Genomic DNA, 19,528 nt, shown 5'->3' with positions numbered 1-19,528 from the left:
AAAGGCTTCTGAGGTCTACCTAATCACAAAGATGTGTGGCTACCCCTTTGCAGCTAAAGGGTTTAAAGTCGAAACACTTTCAGGCTTCCACCCCCCCCCCCACCCCCCACTGCTTACAAAAGAGGAAAATTTCCCTCCTGTCCTTCATGGTTCGGAGGCTGCCATGCAATCAGATTCATTTGTCTTGATAACAGAATGCAGCACTATGGCTATGTAAAGGCATCTGTATGTTATGTGAGCAATGCTTTTGGTCAGGTAGAGCATTCCTTTATAATCTAGAAACAAGTAGAGGGGCTCACAATTCCTCAGCCTTTACTGTCTCAAAACAAACCCCAAGAATTCCATTAGTTAAAAAAAGAAAAAGGGTGGGGGGTGAGTGGGAAGGTGGGAAATAACTGTGGTCATCCAGCAAACACAGTACAAACCTGTAAAATCTATCGCTGTCTCACACAGGCGCCCCTGCAATTAAATTGCTCAGTGACTACCTCATTCCCTGAACCAAAAAAATGTGTTTATATGACAAAGACATTAGCATTAAAGCCTCATTAAAGCACCACGTAATTCTGTGCAACCAGAAGCTAACAGGACTGAGAGTGGCCATTACAACACGCTGGATGCTGCTGAGAGCTGATGTCACCTATTTTACAGCCCCCTCCATCTGTACAACCTCAGGTTAATACTCACTGTTATAAGGAAGCAAGGAGCATGGAGAAAGGAGGGTTACATACAGATACTTGTTTCATAACCTACCATCTGCTGGACAAAAGAGGAAACAGCACGCTTTGCGTGATTTCTGTCTAGTCACACACCTGCTAAGACATGCCCATTTTAAACACTTATTGATATGAAATGTGCCCCTGAAACTGAATCAACATCTCACAGATAATAAATACATAGTGGTGCTACTTTGCATAATACTCTCATTGTAAAAGAATGATGTAAAAGGCGCCATTTTTCCAAATCCTGACAGGGTGTGGGACAGTAAATATCCCTGACACACCCACCAGATACCCTCTGGCAATTACATAAGAATAAATGATGAGCAGGCTTAAGGGAAAATCCGAGTAAGCTCCCTCCCAGTCCGTTGGATTGTTTGGGTTGTCCCAGAGGGACGCTGGCTACTGCAGTGATTATTTACTCTAACAGGCTGCACATTGATGGGAGAGGCGGCACTCAACTGTTGGGCTAATGGATTTTGTGATGAATCATCTCTAGCTCCGTCAGCTGAGCTAACGCTGGCATTTACTCCTCTTTCTATCGTTTGGCATAGGCAGATTAATAAGGTCACACAGTCAGGAGCTGTTTGACTCCCAGAACTGCAAGTTTGACATTATGGGATAAATGGGCAGATGGTATTGGAAGCCCTCTCATTGGTGGAAACATTGTTTTTTTTTATAAGAAGGTTCGCCTTTGCTGGGGTGCCACTGTAAAAAAAAAAAAAAAAAAAAAAAAAAAAAAAAGCAAAGTGTGGCTCCATAGTACTTCAAGCGCTGGTCCCAAGCTTGGAGAAATGGGAGCGCTGCACCTGATGATGCTCACATCAAGGCTCTGTGGTTCCATCATCATCTGTCGCATGATTCCTTGTGCTTCTTGTCACTAAAAAAAACAGTGGCTGTACATATTGGTGTTCATGCATTTGGGACCTGATGGTTCTCAGCATTGAGAAGCCCAGATACATGATCCGGCTTTGTGAACCAATATCGAGCAGTATTATCCAATATCCAGATGGCATCAGTAACAGCCCTGTTCTGTTCTGATGGTGTTAAAGTCAGTTTTCTGGTTCAAGACTTGGCCTTTTTTTTTTTGCTGAGCTTGGAAAGCAGATCTTTAAACACCTGCCTGCTGTGTTTTTGATCCAGCTGTTTAGCCAATCTATATGGTTGTTGTACTTAATGAGTATGGTTCAACCTATATACTTTATTGATGTTCATTATCACCTGTAAATCATTATTACATGTAAATCAATGCACCAGACCACTTAATTTGTAGGATTATAGCCTAATAGTCTGATACTTTAAAATAATGGAAATGGAAAATATTATAAGTTATATAATAATCTTCTTAGAAAAAAGGATTTTGGGAGACACTTCAAGCACCTAAAACCGTTTTGAAGTGCTCCATCTGTTTAATCTTTAAAAATATCGAATGTCTCAGCTGGACTACTAAATATCTTTAGACCACATTACAGATTAACATACCAGCTGCAGCCATTTAAACTGAACCATTTCTCAAAAAGAAACTGATTAGTGCAGAAGCATCTTCAAAAAATAGGACTCTTGGACACTATTTCCCAAAAGCAGATGCCGCAGACTTTAACGATGCTCCTAATAGACACTAAAAACTTCAATGTGTGAAACATACGTCCAGAGAAAATCGAGATAATTGAAATCTGCTCCACAATAACTAATGCAATAAAATAAAAAATTTCTTGGTTAGCATTTAAAAATGAGCTTTGAACTCTCGAGCAGCATTGGGCTGCACGGTTTGCTGATGTTGCTGTGGAACATTAAGTGACAAGAATTAATGCATTTTCCAAGTCTTTTGTTTCCCCCATGCTGGGTAATTGCAGCTCAGTTTCCACTATTGTGAAGGGATAAGTCTTCAGTCATTATACTGCCAACTACTTTCCCCTGTAAAACAATTTCTGATTTTTTTTTTCTGCATCTTTTGATCTCTGGAACTGACCACGGCTGTAGCATGGAAAAGTGGCTAATGAGTGGTAACAGTGACTTTAGGTTTTGTGGGACTAAAAAGTCCCTGTGTTTCTCTGCTTTTCACAATTGGTAACTGGGTAAACACACAAAAATATATAAAAGTAAGAAAAGACACATATACACTTTATAAATGTGGCCTTACAACTAGCAGTCTCAATGCCAGCTTTTTCCAGATAGAAAATACAAATTTAGGGTAGATGGTAAGGCAAAAAACTCAAAAACTCACAATCGCATTTCATATTGCAGACAAGGTGGGCCTTTTAATAATATCCACAGGACCTCATCCCAACAGAATGTGCTTCAAGGTGTTTATACCTTAGCTACCTTGGCTTCTTTAAATGCAAAGGAGCGCGAGTCTCACTGAGCTGCTTCTTGCCAGGCGAACAGCATGTACTGCCACAGAATTCATGATTATAAATGAGGTCTGAAATGTAGATAGGTATTATTAAAATGTCCGCATCACTGCAAATGCCAGTGCTGCACCCGTCTACATCTGGCCTTTTCTGGCTTTTAAGAACTTGAATTCCTTCACATGAAGCAGCATCTTCAACTTAACCACAACAGCCAACCACAGCCAAACATGTCTGATCAGTTAAGTCAATCGGCTGCCAACAATCACACAGTAATTTAGTCCATGACCAGCACAAGTCTTTCTGCACTGCTACAGAGTCCCTAAGAATGGTGCTCTTCAGGATTAGCACTCAGATACAAGGTGGCCATACACACTAGCCAGCCACTTCATTACATATACCTATTCAATGGCCCATTATTCTAAATATCAGCCAGTCACAGGGCAGCAACTCAGTGCATTGAGGACATGGTCAAGATAACCATGTCTACATGTCTAAGTTCAAACCGAGCATCAGACTGGGAGAGAAAGGTGATTTAAGTAACTTTGAATGCGCCATGGTTGTTAGTGCCAGACGTGCCGGTCTGAGTACTTCAGAAAGTGCTCATCTACTGGGATTATCCCACACAACAATCTCCAGGGTTTATAGAGAAGAGTCCAAAAAAGATAAAACGCAACAGTAACTCAAATAATTCATTACAACCTAGGTCTGCAGAAGAGCATCTCTGAACACACGTCGAACAGATGGGCTACAGCCGCAGAAGACCACATTGAGTGCCACTACTGTCAGCTAAGAACAGGAAACTGAGAATTACCAAAATTGGACACTAGAAGATTGGAAACATGTCGCCTTGTCTGATGAGTCTCAATTTCCAATTCTCAATTTACTTGGCACAATCTAGGGTCTTTAGTACCAACTGAGCACTGTTTAAACACTACAGCCTGCCTGAGTATTGTTGCCATCTCATCCCTTTATGAACACATATTCTTATGACTGCTTACAGCAGGATAATACACCCTGTCACAAAGGTCAAATCATCTCAAACTGGTTTCTTGAACATGACAAAATTTCAACACCTACCCAGTTTGTATGCTTTAGCTCCTCTGCTCTTCTTCTGCAGTGAATGATATTTTACAGTACACAGGTGCAGGCCTGTCTACCAGAAACTGGGTCGTGCTTCATTGTGATCCAGTTTAGCCTCTACCTCTCCCCAGAGAAAATCATCTGTGCACGGCCCTGGACCATTATTGTGTCCCCACACATTAAACCAGTTTGCTTTGAGAGAGCCTACCCATTATAACTACAAAACACTCTGCACATGCTTAAACGTAGTCTCAAAAATGGTTTTATTATGCATATGCATTATTGTTTCAAGCAGATGTAATTTTGCAAGGCCACTAATCGGAGGGCTGATGGTTTTATTCGTATCCACATGTCCAGTGTCCTTGAAAAAACACTAAAGCCCTAATTGCTCCTGATAGATAGATGGGCATACTGAATGCTTGCCTGCATATGAATAGGTTAATGTGTTGTAGACTGTAAAGCACTTTGGATTAAGCTCTACATAAACACAGTCCATTTCCTATTCGCTCTGCAATGACCAGGTATACAGCTGGGAAATAAGAGTTCAGGGAAAACTGAAAAGCCATAATTGCGCACCGTTGCTACACTGACGTGTAACAGAAAGTACAATCAGAAAGCACTCAGGATGATTTCACCACAAAAACTCAGGCCCGATAACAAAAGGATAACAGACATCAAGCACGCTCTGTTAGTTCAGACTGTCAGGCTGACATATGACAGACAAAAGGAACAAGTGAATCACCTCCTGCATGCAACTTAACTGGGAATGTCTTCGGAATGAGTCTGGTGAGGAGATTTTTGGCCTGTTTGTGTTAAATCGTGTTAGCGAATTTTTTTTTTATTCCTACCAGCTCGGGAGGAGGGGTTCCCAAAGGTTTGAAGACCAAAAGCCAATTTATGTACCCAGAGTATAACGGAGGCCTGCTCATGGCACTTTTACTGGTGTAGTTTTTTAACAGGTGGCTGTCATGTGGCTAAAACAGAAGAGTTGAAATGAAAGAAATATCCTGCCTTGTTCTGAGATGCCATATCATAGTATGATATGGGCTGTGGATGAATTACATGTACAGTGATGCTTTCTTTCCTTTTGTGCAAGCTACATAAAATTTTACCAGGGGTCCCACTTTCAGAGCTCCTTTTATGGGAGCATTCGGGCTCAATGTATCCCAGAAGGTGGCTTAATACGTCTGTGTGCAAATTTCACTAAAGTACTCACACAAAATGGTATCTTACAACATCTCTACATCCTGAAAAGGTCATGTCTGCTGACCACAGAAAACTTGCAGTATTGCAAAATGTCTCCAGATTTCATATTAACTCTATGAGCTTGATAAAGAACAGACCATAGAAAATTATTACAGTGGGATGATCCAAAATGTCAGAGAATATTTTCTGGGGAAGCAAATGGCCTCAATTAGTTGTACTTCTGTTCACTTGGAAGCTTAAAAGCTTAAAAATGTTCAATTTAAAAAGTGAGATACACTTGCAAAACTCAAGACTTAGTAACTCTTAGGGTGCATAATGTGCCGTGTGAACATGTGTGACATCTGGCTCTAGAAGCATGACTTTGTGTTTCAGTACCTGCCTTAGGTCACCACAGCAGAGCCAAATCCCTGAAGCAGGTCTTTAAAAAAAAAAAAAAAAATCAGCTCTGCGTGCCTTACCCACCAAATTAAGACAAATTAAGTGGAAACCAACTTGAGAAATTTCAAAGGGCAATTTAGATAAATTAGAGGCATTATTTCCAATGCCTGTGCTATCCGCAGACTAAAAACAGCCTCATTTTCATTTTAACAGCAAGCAGCAACAAAGGCAACACTTTTGTGTGGTCGCATTGAGTAACTTTATTGAGACAGAAAATTAAGAGAACTGCTAAAATGAAATGGATGGTAATTCAACACAGGCAGGGTCATGGGAAAAGAAGGAACAGATGAACAGGCAGCAGCTGCTCTGTGTTTGATTGCTAAAGAGTCCAAATTGTACTGCTTGTCTTTGATACTGCATAGACAACAGATCTTGAAACTTATCTAAATGTTAGATTGTAAACCCTATGGAGCACGAGAAGGTCTAACACAGCACCACCACTTCTTGTAATTTTTTACACTTATCTGAAGCAAGGAGTCAGGGATGCACAATCACTTGTGAGATCACCACCCTCAATGGCAAAAGGGTGAAAAATGCGTCATCACTAGGCAGACATCAAAGAGCATCCGTGCATCAGGGTTAACATCCAAAAAAAAGGTTAGCAAGGGTTATAAAAACACATCTATAACCACAGGCCCCACCAATGGGCCGCACTGTCAGTTATTACTGGCACTCTGCTGTGGCAATAAACTAACATTAGGTAAGAATACGATACATAGAGGCACCGTGTACATAAGTACATTCACACAGGGAGACAGCCCTGAGGTGTCAGAAAAACGAGCATGTCAACATCAACTTTTATTAGCTGATGGAAAAGCGAGACTAATGATCTTAGTGAAGCTTGACAGAAAGAAGAAATGCTCAAGTTCAAAGGTGACTGATTCTGGTTTCCAGAAGTTTTCACTCAAATAATGAACACAGGGACACCAACGAGAGTGAGACAGGCAAGAGTTCTTTTAGGTTTGTTTATATGGACTGTAATAAAACAGTGTTGTTAGTTTAGACATTAACTTGTTTTGTAGTTTTCAATAACATCATGTGATCTTTACAAGCAGAATGTTTTTGTTCAGTAGCCATGGTCGTTCCATGGTGAACGCAGATTCTTCTATTGTATCAGCCATGTTTTCTGTTATGTGTAGATACAACACTGGTTCAACCCATGAGTTAGGTGCTGTTTTTATGCTTGGGTGATTCATAGGTCAGTGTTAACTGCCTTAACAAAAAAGATATTCCTCTGAAAGACTGGACTCAGGTACAAAGACTGGACTAAATAGAAGTAAAAAAGCAGCCACTGTCCAAAGAAAAACTGACTGTCAGAAAGCCTGGAATGACTCAAGACCACTTTCAAAAATGACTAGCTCCTTGGAAGCAAGACAAAGAACTGAGGGGTGTACTGTACATAAACTGCCTGAGGTATCATCCTAAATTATCAAATTTGACAGCTGTTTTTGTGTTAATCAAAAACTCTCAAATAGTTGTCAAACAGCTGCACTAGCAAACACTGATGGCCTGAGTGTTTTGTTTCCATGTTAACTAATAAACATTTTTTGTTTGCAGTATCAGAATTATACACAAAGGAGAAAAAGTGCCAAGCATTCAACATTTCCACTGATTTTATTTGGCAAAACATGACTCCAGACAACCTGGCTAAATATAAATACTGAATTAAAAAAAACAAAAAAAAAAACACCAATGCTCTTACAAAGGATGTTCTTCAAAATAAACTCATTTCATAACAAAACAATATGTTTAACAGAACATTATGTTATATAACACAATATTTATTTAACAAACATGTATATTGCTTTGCTGTGAAACTAAGGTAATTTCAAAATCCTAAGTAATATTAGTGGTGCACTTGTGAATACAGTGAGCATAAAAAGAAAAACAGAAATGACTCTACATACATACAATAATACAGTTATTGCTGACAGTTATTCTTGTTACTTAAAACATACAAATCCTGAAAAAGGCTAAAAGCTTTGGTACACTGACAGAAGACTGATGACTTCCTGTGACGTGTGCAGCGTCGCAGCCTCGGCGTCTGGATCTTGTCATTCTAATCCCCCAGCTGTCGGCAGCACTAGCTGACTCATTTTCATCTCGACGGGCATGGGTATGAATAGCCTCTGGCTCTTTAACAGCACCTTCCTTAGTCATGCTGACCTCTGCACTTTCTTCAGTAACCTCCTCATTTATTCACTGATCACTACTGCTGTCACCGTGTTCATTAATAACATCAACACTGTGCACCACTGACTTCTATTGTACTTCATCTTTAATCACCTTCATGTCATTAGCGTGGTCTTTTGAGTCGTCACAGCTCTTATCACATGGGATATTTTTGTCAGCAATCCCATCATCATCACCATCACTACTGTCTATGATCTCTCCCTCCTCTTGCTCTTCATCTTCTGCTCCTCTCTTTGCCTTTTTCTGTGGTGGGGGTTCAGTTTCAGAAACGGTCTCTTGGGTACTCCTCCTCCTTCCACCTGTTTTGGGAGATCCTTGTAGCGCTGGTAAAACTTGGGTCACAGCTTCCTTCTCTTGGTCCGCCTCGTCATTCTTTGTTGCAAAAGTAGTGCAAGCTGATGCGGGTTCAGCTGAAACAATATGATCCAGTATTTTTATAAGTTGATTACACACAGCTATTTCCTATGGTAAAATTCTAACAAGTCCAAACATCTACATGAAAGTGAACAGTTTATATGCCGACTAAAAATAAATAAATAAATAAAACTGTGATGAAGCTCAGGAGCACCAGATGGCTTCTTTGTATAAATAAATAAATAAAATAACTGTCGCTTATAAGCTATCATTCTGTGTCATAGCTCATCTGTCCCAAGTTGTTTTTGAGGGTTACTCATTAATCCTTCACCCAATCTCCATGCTGTGGATAGACTAATGTTTACAGATATTATTACTGTTTTTGTGTGTAAATGTTCAACTCTTTTTCCCTTGAGATGCTCATTGTGTTCATGGATGGATCCTGCTGCTGTGTGTCACAGATTCTCTCTTTTAAAAAAGAAAATGTATTTTCTAGGTATTTCAATGCGTAATACACAAATTAAGCATTCTCAAAAACAACCATTTTCTTTACTGAGTTCAACAATACACAAAGATGCACAAGAGACAAGCAAAAACAGGAATTGCAGTCTTGTGTAACCCTCAATGTGACTGCATGAAGTTCAGACTTGTACTATATTGAAAGCGATATGCAAAGGTAACTAGCATATCACTTTCCACCTTTTCACTGAAGCGAGCAATGTGCTCAGTGTGGCAGAAAACTCAAAGTATCTGAGGTATCACTTATCACTGTAAAGCATTTAAAGCGATTATAGGGCATGCCACACACACACACACACTTTCTACATCTAAGTGCTTTCCATCTAGCGTTCACACACAATCACACTCCGATGAGCGCATCGGGAGCAACGTGCGGTTCACCATCTTGCCCAAGGATACCTTGGCATGCAAACTGGAACTAGTAACCCTCAGTCTGCACACTGGGCTAGGAAAAGCTGCCTGAGGGACTACCTGGTTGATCCTGCCAGTAGGATATTTCTTGTCCCAAAGATTAGGCCATGGAAGTCTAAGTACATGTGGCCGGTACTTTACGTGCCTACCATGTGACAATCGTTAACAGGGAATCAGGGTTCAATTCTGGAGAGGGAGCCTGAGAAAAAGCTACCTCATCAAAGGAAGGCAGCAGGCATGCAAATTACACACTCCCAGTTCGGGGAGCTAGTGACAAAAAATAATACACAATTCTTCTGAGGCTCTGCAATTGGAATGAGCTATCAGTGAGTCTATAAATAAAAGCACACCCTTAAATGGCTGAATTTAGTTAAAACCGGAATACTGGCTGGCTGCATGGTGCATGTTTGGAACATACCAGCCTTACTTCAGCAGATACAGCTGATGCCACAGTGTCCGATTGCTTGTTATCATTTCCTGTCTAGCTTCCCAGTCCATGTTGTGTGCAATTATCAGTGTGTTTCTATGGCTAACATTATAGGAAAAACATCATGGTACCAAGGCCTTATCGCTAAAACACACACACACTCTCAGACTAAAATGACCTCATTTGTCATTCGGCCAGTCTGGCTCTGACTGTACAGTGATACTGTGTTTGTGTGGTCTTTTGTGATCATACCAAACGTACTGTGATAACCACAGCTGGACCGAACTGTACAGATCTGGCAGGAACCAAAGGATGGGCATGCTCTTTCGTGATATGCTGTCCTGTTTTGACACGACCGATCGTTCTTGACCCTGAACACCCAGCGGTGGCAGAGACTGACACAGGGGTGGGAAAAAGCACAGACTGATCTCCTGTTTTTCTCGTCTACTGCTGCTTCGCAGCTTATGAGGTCAATCTTCAGCATAAGCTATGTTGATCCTCTTTCTGGCCACAATTGCAGTTGAGGTTAAGGTGGTGTATGTGATGCTGAACAGAACACACTCATTTCCGCTGGGGTAGCATGTTGCCATAGTGAAAAATAAGGGAACAGAGTCTTAAAGCCTCAGCTGGAGAAACCAGGACATGATACAATGCTGCTGGAATTGAAGTTGGCGTTTCGGGGGCTACATAGTATTTTAACTCATTATATATTCATCCAGTTGTTTAGTTACTGAAAGCGGTTTGGAATGAGTAGAAAAGCAAAAGGAAAAAAGGAATTGCTGAATACATGGATGCAGGAAAAAAAAAAGAAAGTTATGAGTAGATGAGGAAAAAGGGCTTAGATGAAGGTGTTTTTTTGTTTTTACCTGGTCCTTTCAGTGGATAGTCCTTCCAATGCTCTTTGAGTACAACAAGCAGCACAGGATATTCAATCAGTGTTTTATAGCTCAGGTTATCCCTTAGGCTCTTCTCAATGTCCAACTCATGGTACCTATTAAGATAAAATTGAAGCAAAATAGAGTCAAAGGGGGTGTTTACAACAATCATCGTAAGTAGTCTCTTCAATGCATGAATAAAGTCACACAGGAATAAAGTCAGATCATTACTGATGAATCTCAAACTGGCAACTGCAGCTCTTCATTTTTGTCGCCTGTGGGCAGTGATTGCTGACAATCATTAAAAGATTGATAGAGATCTGAGTCATGGCTTGGCAATAAAAACGAGATCATGCCTGGTGCCTGTCTCATGAGATGGAAACTGACTTTAGCTGAGAGTCAACAACATCTCTCACAAGCACAGCTTTCTTACCGCTCCTTTAGCTGTTTGCACTTGATGACATCAGCCTAGTTTTGTCTTAAAGTAGTCCTGTCATGCATTAGAGATGGTCATAAATCACCAGACTGCATAGTTAACTGGATTTTTCGGAGACATGAGCTAGCATCATAGAGCCAGCATAGGCTGCTATCACCAAAAAATACAAGACAGCATTATGTGTACTGTCAAACCCATAGCTGACTTAAGATTACTACGTCAGTTTGTTTTGGTTAATAAAAAAAAAAAAATAAAAAAATCTGCCCAAGTATCCACCCACTATTAAGGCCAATTAAAACACTCTGCTATAATGTGCCATTACAGGTCTTTAATGGAGAAACAGTTCCCACGAAGCATATCCACCTAGAAGAGCCATGCCTACTTCATATAAAGAGCTAGGGTCACAAACATGTAGCACATTTCTTCCTACAGTAAACAAAGTGACCCATCAGACCAAAAGACAATAGGCTATGTGAAGCTGAACACATCATTTCATATAGCAGGAAAAAAAAAGGGTACAAACATCAGGACAACACTTCAATGGTGAATCAGTACGTCCTGATACAAGTGGGATACCTACAAAGTCTGAACTTTGTTGTACACATCAAATAACTATTGTTCCATGTCATTTGTGTTTTCTGTTTCACTGATAAATAAATCACTCTGACCAGATGTTTTTATTTAGTTTTGTGGAGCTAAACTAAAACATACATGTTTGTAAACAACAGTTTAAGAGGTAAAGCAGATAGTGGCTCCCTGTGGTGTTGATGGGACTGTTAAATGCTGGCCATTTCTACAAACATCACCGGGTGGTTCAGCCAAGCACCGCACACATCTGGTCTCTATATAATGTTCTTATGAATGAACAGAGGACAGACTGATGATCTCTTCAGTGAGGTTCCCATTGTTTTCCTCCTGCTGCTGATGAGTCCCATCAACAAGGAGACAGCCATGTAAATGGGAAGGCACAGAGAAACTCCAGATATGATGGCTGAATATATACACCAATAAGCCATGACATAAAACCATAACAGATGAATCAAGAGTGAATCAGAGTGGTATGACCACTCTGCCCCACTGCAGTTCTCTACCTGGAAACCTTGGGTCATGGCACTGGCATTGATAGAGCACGTGCAAGATGAGGTGTTCTGGCAAGGTAAGGTGCCTACAGTATATATTAGATTGGAGGTTTTAATGTGACTGACCTGTGTATTAAGCTATTAATCTATTGCAAAAATAAATTACACAAGTCCAATTGCACAAGATTCCTACAAGATAATACCACTGCCATTTGATGAAACTGACTCACCTTACCTTCTTAAGAAAATCTTGTTTGAATCATGTTGGCTCTCAGCCTCTGGCTAACTATGGAAGGTTTCCAGAATTCCTCCAAACTTTTTGACCTCAGTCATTTTTCCAAAAAAATTACAATGACATTTATTAGTGTTAATCTATAAGCAAATATGTGGGAATATGTTCCATGTAGGCTTTGCGAGGTAAATCTCTTTTCAACTAAGTAGCTGTAAAAAACCAAGCTGTGTAAATCAAGCTTTCCTTTTGGCTAGAAATTTTATACAATTTCACAAAAGATTTTAATCTTGTTTGGCAAAAAAAAAAAAAAAATAAGACAAAACAATTCATATTTTGCTTAAAAATTAACATTCAAAATTAGTTCATGTCTTCAGTGTAATTTTTTTTAAGTGAAAAGGCCAGATCTGCATTTTCAATACCAAGCAAAGCACCACAAGACAAGACATGTTCAGCAGAGGTCTGTGTAGGTCACGGTAGTGTCGAGAGCTTGGAAAAAGCCAAACACTAAAGATAATTCTTAAAACGTGGTTATTCCAAACGCACTTTCATCAACCAGTGAAGGTGCACAAGGTCAGATACCAACTAGGGAGAAAGAGAATGACAAAAGGAACAACACTGTCACCCCTAATGTAGCAGTTTGTCAGAAAAAGCCCAGTGTACTTCAGACCCTAAGACAAAACTGGTTCATCCCAAGGACAAGACTCCAAACACAAGCTAACCAACATCGTGTATGCTTCTTTACTGAGCAGAGCTCAGACCTCTACTTTTGAGAAACCAGCCACTTCACAGACGCATGACACAACATAGAAGAGCCATGCCGACAGGACATCTGCACCTAAAGGAGAAAGGACACTCGTTTGAGGACACCAATGTTCACATTTTGGAACAGAAAGGCAGATGGTTTAAAAAAGGAGTAAAAGAGTTCATCTATGTTCACTGTGAACAACCATCACTGAACAGAGGTGGTGGCTTATTACACCAGCTGTCAACCACTTACAATGCAGTCTTGAACTCCTCTCCCAGGTTCCTCAACCTTCACTCTCGCCTTACTTCAGGTGACGTCAATAGGTCACATGACAGGGTGAGGCAAAGTCTCGGAATGGTTTCACCCAAAACCCCTGGTGGTAATGACCCACGCCTTTTTCCACACCTTGGCTCATGTGATGACACACATGATTAATAGTGGGTCAACAACCACCTCCAAAAGGGACAACCTTTATCTGGATGTATCTGTATGTATCTACCCTTTAGGCCAGCTTTGGAAAACTTGACAAAGACTTGGTTTAAACAGCGACAAAAAAACGGTCTCAGTACAGACCATCAAGCGCAATGTGTACGCACATGTTCTCCCAAAGAAAATCTTCAGCAAATTTTACCAGAAGTGACCATTTTGACTGACACTGAGATAGGACTGACACACTGCTTTTTGACACACTATTTCACACTGTGTGATTGTATAATGCTCCAGCCTATAATCTCAAAAAACTGAGGCCATTTTATTATTACCTAATGCTATAAATGCCTTGCTATTTTAGTAACAGTATCCTAAAACCAATCCAGCATTGCAGGAGACCCGAGGAAGCATCTGCTGTGCAGAGACAAACTTGAACATAGCATTAAGGCAAGCCGAGGGAGAGCAGACTGAAAAGCTCCAGGAGACTAAGTAAAGTAACGACCACAAATATGTGAGAGAAAGACAGCTTCAACAGGACACCGACATCATTGTCTTAAGGCAACAACTCAATGTTGGTTAAAAAACAAAAGCACAAAAATATGGTTTATTTGTAAAACAGCATCTCTATCTTAAACATCAAGGGTCATAGCTTTCCCATTGGATTTGGCACACAGAGAGCAAAGAGTGGTAAGGGAAAAGAGGAGAGGGCATCCTCATCCTCAGGTTTTACAGGAGTGGAATAAATAAAAATAAACTCGAGAAAAAAAAAAAACACACAACAAACATTCAGAAATGTGTGAATGGTTCTCTTGATGCACATGGTCACCTTTCCAGTAAGAGGATGTGGTTATACAACTTTGCTTATTTTAGCACAGAACTCCTTTATTGGAGCGGGTTGATATTCCAGTGTCCTTTTTTGTTAGACGTGGCAAATGACCACTAAGACGCCATGACTACTGCTATCCATGACTTCATAACATTAATACACAGTGTAAAATTAGGGGTTCTCGTCTAAGACTGTATTATTCAGAAAGTGGAGGCTTATTTGTGGTTGAAATAATTTGACCTTATTTGGAACCCCTAAAACAAGATGCAGGCATAGGAGGGGCCCTCTCTCATTATTAAATTGGAATCTGTAGCCATGAGACTTCAATGCAAGTTTACCTAGTTAATAAGATAATTACCCTGAAGGAAAAAAAAATTTCTTCTATTCATTAAAATGATTTTAGATTATAGAAACTGTGAAAACTGCATTAGAATTAACAGGCTGTCAGTCAACACCATACCAGTAGTTACTGAAAGAGAAAGGGAGAATGTCGGCTAGTTTGACTGATTTATACTGCTCAGTTACTCATTACTGAAGACTGACTGCTATGAGTGGATCAGGCCAAAAGCTGTTAAAGTCACTTATAAAGTCCTTCTACAGAATGCAGTTATGCCAAGAATGACAACTGTTATGACTCATTTATATAAAAACTAAATCTCAGCAGGAAATGCCTGCGCTATTACTTCCACCTGACATGATCACTAGTGACGGCAGTTTGACACGGAAGCTTTGATACGTGCTTCAAACCTGAACTTACAATTCCATAGAAAAAAAATAAAATAAATAAATAAATCACGATATCTAACGTCCAAAGCAGCAACTGCTTCATTCCTTGAATGAATCACTTGACAGGTTCACGGTCCAATCAGGTGATTCACCTGCCTCACCTTGTTGCAAGCAAAACAAGAAACAAAAAACAAAAAAAAAAAAACAAAAAAAAAAAAAATCAATAAAAAGCTTGAGTGTTCCCGATCCCAGAAAATCACGCCTTGCATAGATACACAAGTACACCCAGTGTACATCATGTTTTCCCAGCACTCTCTCCTCAATAACGCAACATACACATTCATCCATCTTTATTTGTAAATAGAAATGACATCATGATATTCGATTATAATGTGTGTGCCTCAAAGAATCCAAAAATGCTTCAGAAAAAACTGAGCTGTGTGCGCGTGCATGTGTGTGCATAATCTAAAGTCTTCTGTCCACTGGCTAGCTGCCTACTTTGACTGCAGCCTTGCAATTCTCCAGGAGAGGTCGCTGTGACTGAAGCTTCAAGTAACGAACCCATTATCGAAACAACGGCTCAAGTGGTTCAGTGCTTCAACAAAGCTTTATTTGCTCATCACTAATGATCACTTCATGTGACACACCCCATCCCGCCTAAAATCATTTCCATTTGATGCATTATGATACCTGATACATTTATGCAAATATGTAATCCAGTACAAATGAAGTAATCTTACTCTGAACAATATAATGTAACATAATAACCAACTGAGTTTTAAAAAATGTTTATGTTTTAACATCCACATCACATCTACCTCTGAAAACATGAGGGTAAGTGCTGATGGTTGCATAGTTCCAATTTTTGGGGGAGAATTTATAATTATAATCATCTGTGTCACTGCCATTCATAAAAACTGACCAATATGCCTTAGGACTATGAGGCTTTGGGATTAGAGAAAAACAACACATAAAAATTGCTGTGAAAGCAATCAAGAGTACTCTATACACAGGGCGATAGTTAAAGGTACTGTTACACCAGCATTGATTACATTAAACTAAACCATGTATATTTAGCACTGGTTTCTTCTCTGAGGAATGTGCTATGTGTCCTGTTAGATACACAGGTATGGATGCACCACCCAGCAAGAACATTAAAACCCTGACAGGTAACATAAATAACATTGATTATCTTGCTACAAAGGTACCTATCGAGGGGCAGGATATATAAGGCAGGAAGTGAAGAGTTACTTCTTCCAAGTTGTGTTAGAAACAGGAAACGTGGGCAAGTCTTAGGTTCTGAATGACTTTGACAGTACATTGCCGTTAATGCCTACCAAAAGTGGCCCAAGAGAGGAAAATGGTTAACAGGGACAGGGCAATGGCTCCAATAAGGCTCAGTGCTGTATGTGGGGAGTAAGGAGTGTCGTTCTAGCTCACACAAGAGCTACTATAGCAACAAACCTTAATGTTGGGTATCATAAAGGATATCAAACACAGTGCATTGTAGACTAGTAACAGTTCATATGCTGACCTATAATGTCCGAACTGCTTACAATGGGCATATGAAACATGAATGTCATGAAGCATCTCAAGAGGCCATAGACAAATGAACGAAGGTAATCTGGCTTAATGAATTGTTTTGTCTGTTTCATATCATTTTGATCACCAGATGCATGCACATTGTTCACCTGGGGAGGAGGTGGTAGCATGATGTAGTAGAAGACAAGCTGGTGGAGGTAATGTGATGCTGTGGGTAATGTTCTGCTGGGAACCAATGAGTTCTGGCATTCATGTGGATGCTACTTTGACATGAACCACCCACCCAACAGTGCTGTAGACTACATGGTACATCCCTTAATGCAATACATCCTGTGACTGTTTGAGTTTGATAATGTACCCTGGAATACTACAAAAGTACTTCAGGAATAGACTGAAGAATGTGACAAAGAGTTCAGGGGGATGTATGGGTTTCCCAAGGTCTCACTCCAATAACGCATTTGAATCATGTGCTGGAAAAGTCCAGTCCATAGGGAACCCTACTATCATCTTCCAGGACTTGAAGGATCAGCTTGCCTTGGCAAGTAAGAGCTCTGATGGCTGCAGGAGGCAAACCTCATAATTTTAGAGAGGTATTTTTTTGTGTGTTGTTGTTGTTGTCCGACGCAGGTGCTACAGCATCCATGCTCTCTCTATTGGGTCTAAATAACATTAAGGAGGATCACATGTATGCATTTTAGTGTGTCTGTATATAACAAGTGACTAGTAATAAGTGACTATACTGATTGGTATATATGGTGCTTTATGTGACACAGGCAAGGAGCACCTACCCGTGAATCCTTAACACTATACAGGCTTTAATATGACTGTAAATAACACAGAAATTCTGTGTGTGTGTGTGTGTGTGTGTGTGTGTGTGTGTGTGTGTGTGTGTGTGTGTGTGTGTGGTGGGCAAATGCTAATATTTTAGATAGAATTGATATGATGAAATCATAAATCAATGGAAATGACAATCTGTAATGAACGTACTGTAATATATAGCTTGTAATGACTGCCGTTATATAAATTACATGGTAAATATTTTTGACATCAGAGATGATGCATATTCTTATGGTATTCACAAAGCAAAGGTATTCATAAAGGTGACAGCCTGACAGCTCCTCTTGCTAATCGTGGCACATCTCTACACCAGTCTTTCATTAATACCCTTCTATATGCTTTCATAAAATATAATTTATCTCCTTATAAAAAAGTGTGAGGCTGAACCCACTGCTGCTAAGTAAAATGACGGTATGTGTGTGTGACAAGAATGAAGGATGGGAGGTTTCATGATGTCTCATCTCAGCCAGGGGGGAATTATAATGAGCACCAAGGAACATCATTCACTTCATGACTAAGTAGAAATGGAAGCCAACCAAAGAATCCAAAGTAGGTGAGGCAAATGGGTGCTATCACCACCTCTCCCTGACCCCTTCAGAAGATAAATATGCAATTTAAAAAAAGAGAGACAAAGAAAGCACACACAGGACAGAAACTTTGCCAGAGAGCAGGGACATCACTGAGGCCTCAAACCTACGCAGCCTTCAAATAACATTTTTTTTAATAGGTTAGATGATTCACTAATTAAGAAAATTATCAGTACATACAAGGTGTGATCCAAAGGTTCTGAGAACTTTTAAAAGTCAAAAGCCTGGCCCGATCTAAATCTGGCCAGTGTCACACTTAAGGTTGTCTGTTTTCAGCACTATTTTTACATTGTTCTGTGTTGTTCTGTCCCCTCTGTGAATCTCCCCCACATGTTCTGTCTTGCTTTTCAGGGAAGCATGTGCACACAAGATGCAAATAGTAGAGGCAGTGAAGGTAGATGAGTTTAAATACCTGGGGTCAACCATACAAAGCAACGGAAAGTGCACAAAAGTGGTGAAGAAGAGAATTCAGGCAGGGTGGAGAAGAGTGCCAGGGGTTATTTGTGACGAAGTAACGCAGCAAGAGGGAAAGAGAAGGTCGACAAGATGGTAGTGAGACCTGCTATGATGTACGGTTTGCAGATGGTGGCACTGACAAAAAGACAATAGAGCTGGAGGTGGTGGAGCTGAAGTTTTTTGTTGGGAGTGACTAGAAGGAAGAGGATTAGAAATAAGTATATCAGAGTGACAGCTCAGTTTGAGTGGTTTGGAGACAAAGTTAAAGAGGCAAGGCTGAGATGGTTTGGACACGTGCAGAGATAGTGGATATACTGGACAAAGGATATTGAAGACGAAGCTGCCAGGCAGGAGGAAAAGAGGAAGACCGCAGAGAAGACTCATGGATGTAGTGAAGGAGGACATGCAGCCAGTTGGTGAGACAGAGGAGGATGGTAGGGATAGGGTGCGATGGAGGCAGATGGTATCACTGTGGGGACCCCTAACGGGAGCAGCTAAAAGAAGAAGAACTAAACTGCAGGGATAATCCAACGCAAGATGACATACATCACACTTCAGATCAGAGCACATCTCACCTCACAGAGTTCGCCTTTCTCCCCTCTACTTTCATGAAGACTTTGACATGATCAAACGGAGCTTGCACATACATCTTCAACCTGGAAAAAACAAACAAAAAAAAAACAAAACAAAAACTCACATTAACACCTGGCAACAAGAACCAAGCCTATGGTACAAAGACTACAGTTTTAAGGTGGTTACTGTGGCACAGCAGCTACCCAAGTGTACACTGACTGACATATGTATAAGCTCCAACTGAGGTTTCTGTGCAAATTACAATCCTCATGGGTATTGCCAGCCACAGTACCTGAGCCTGCTGCGAACAGCTAGCTAATGGACCATGGAGAATTAAACCCTACTGGCTTGAAGCTAGAAAGAGCCTGTTTATAAAAGATTAGCAAAGACTGCACGCATCTATTTAAAGAGGTACACCTCTGCACAAATCTCTTGATGTGGATTTAACAGTAGGTCACTTACTTACTGATCACCGTTATCAGTATAAAGG

General features: G+C 40.3%; 1 protein-coding gene across 1 annotated transcript in view; it reads right to left on the bottom strand.

Annotated features, from left to right (window-relative positions):
• Positions 1-7,431: 7,431 nt before the first annotated feature.
• Positions 7,432-19,528, bottom strand: part of znhit6 (zinc finger HIT-type containing 6) — a 39,707-nt gene continuing 27,610 nt past the window's right edge. Inside the window, exons 8-10 of the mRNA XM_030727897.1 lie at positions 19,041-19,121; positions 10,562-10,686; positions 7,432-8,394 (exon numbers count right to left, since the gene is read on the bottom strand). Coding sequence (XP_030583757.1) covers positions 8,054-8,394; positions 10,562-10,686; positions 19,041-19,121 — 547 coding nt within the window. The 3' untranslated portion in view covers positions 7,432-8,053. The remainder of the gene's footprint in view (positions 8,395-10,561; positions 10,687-19,040; positions 19,122-19,528) is intronic.

Source organism: Archocentrus centrarchus, chromosome 4 (genome assembly GCF_007364275.1).
Source record: "Archocentrus centrarchus isolate MPI-CPG fArcCen1 chromosome 4, fArcCen1, whole genome shotgun sequence".
NCBI classification, from domain to species: domain Eukaryota; kingdom Metazoa; phylum Chordata; class Actinopteri; order Cichliformes; family Cichlidae; genus Archocentrus; species Archocentrus centrarchus.
This window is presented reverse-complemented; position numbering and strand designations above follow the sequence as displayed.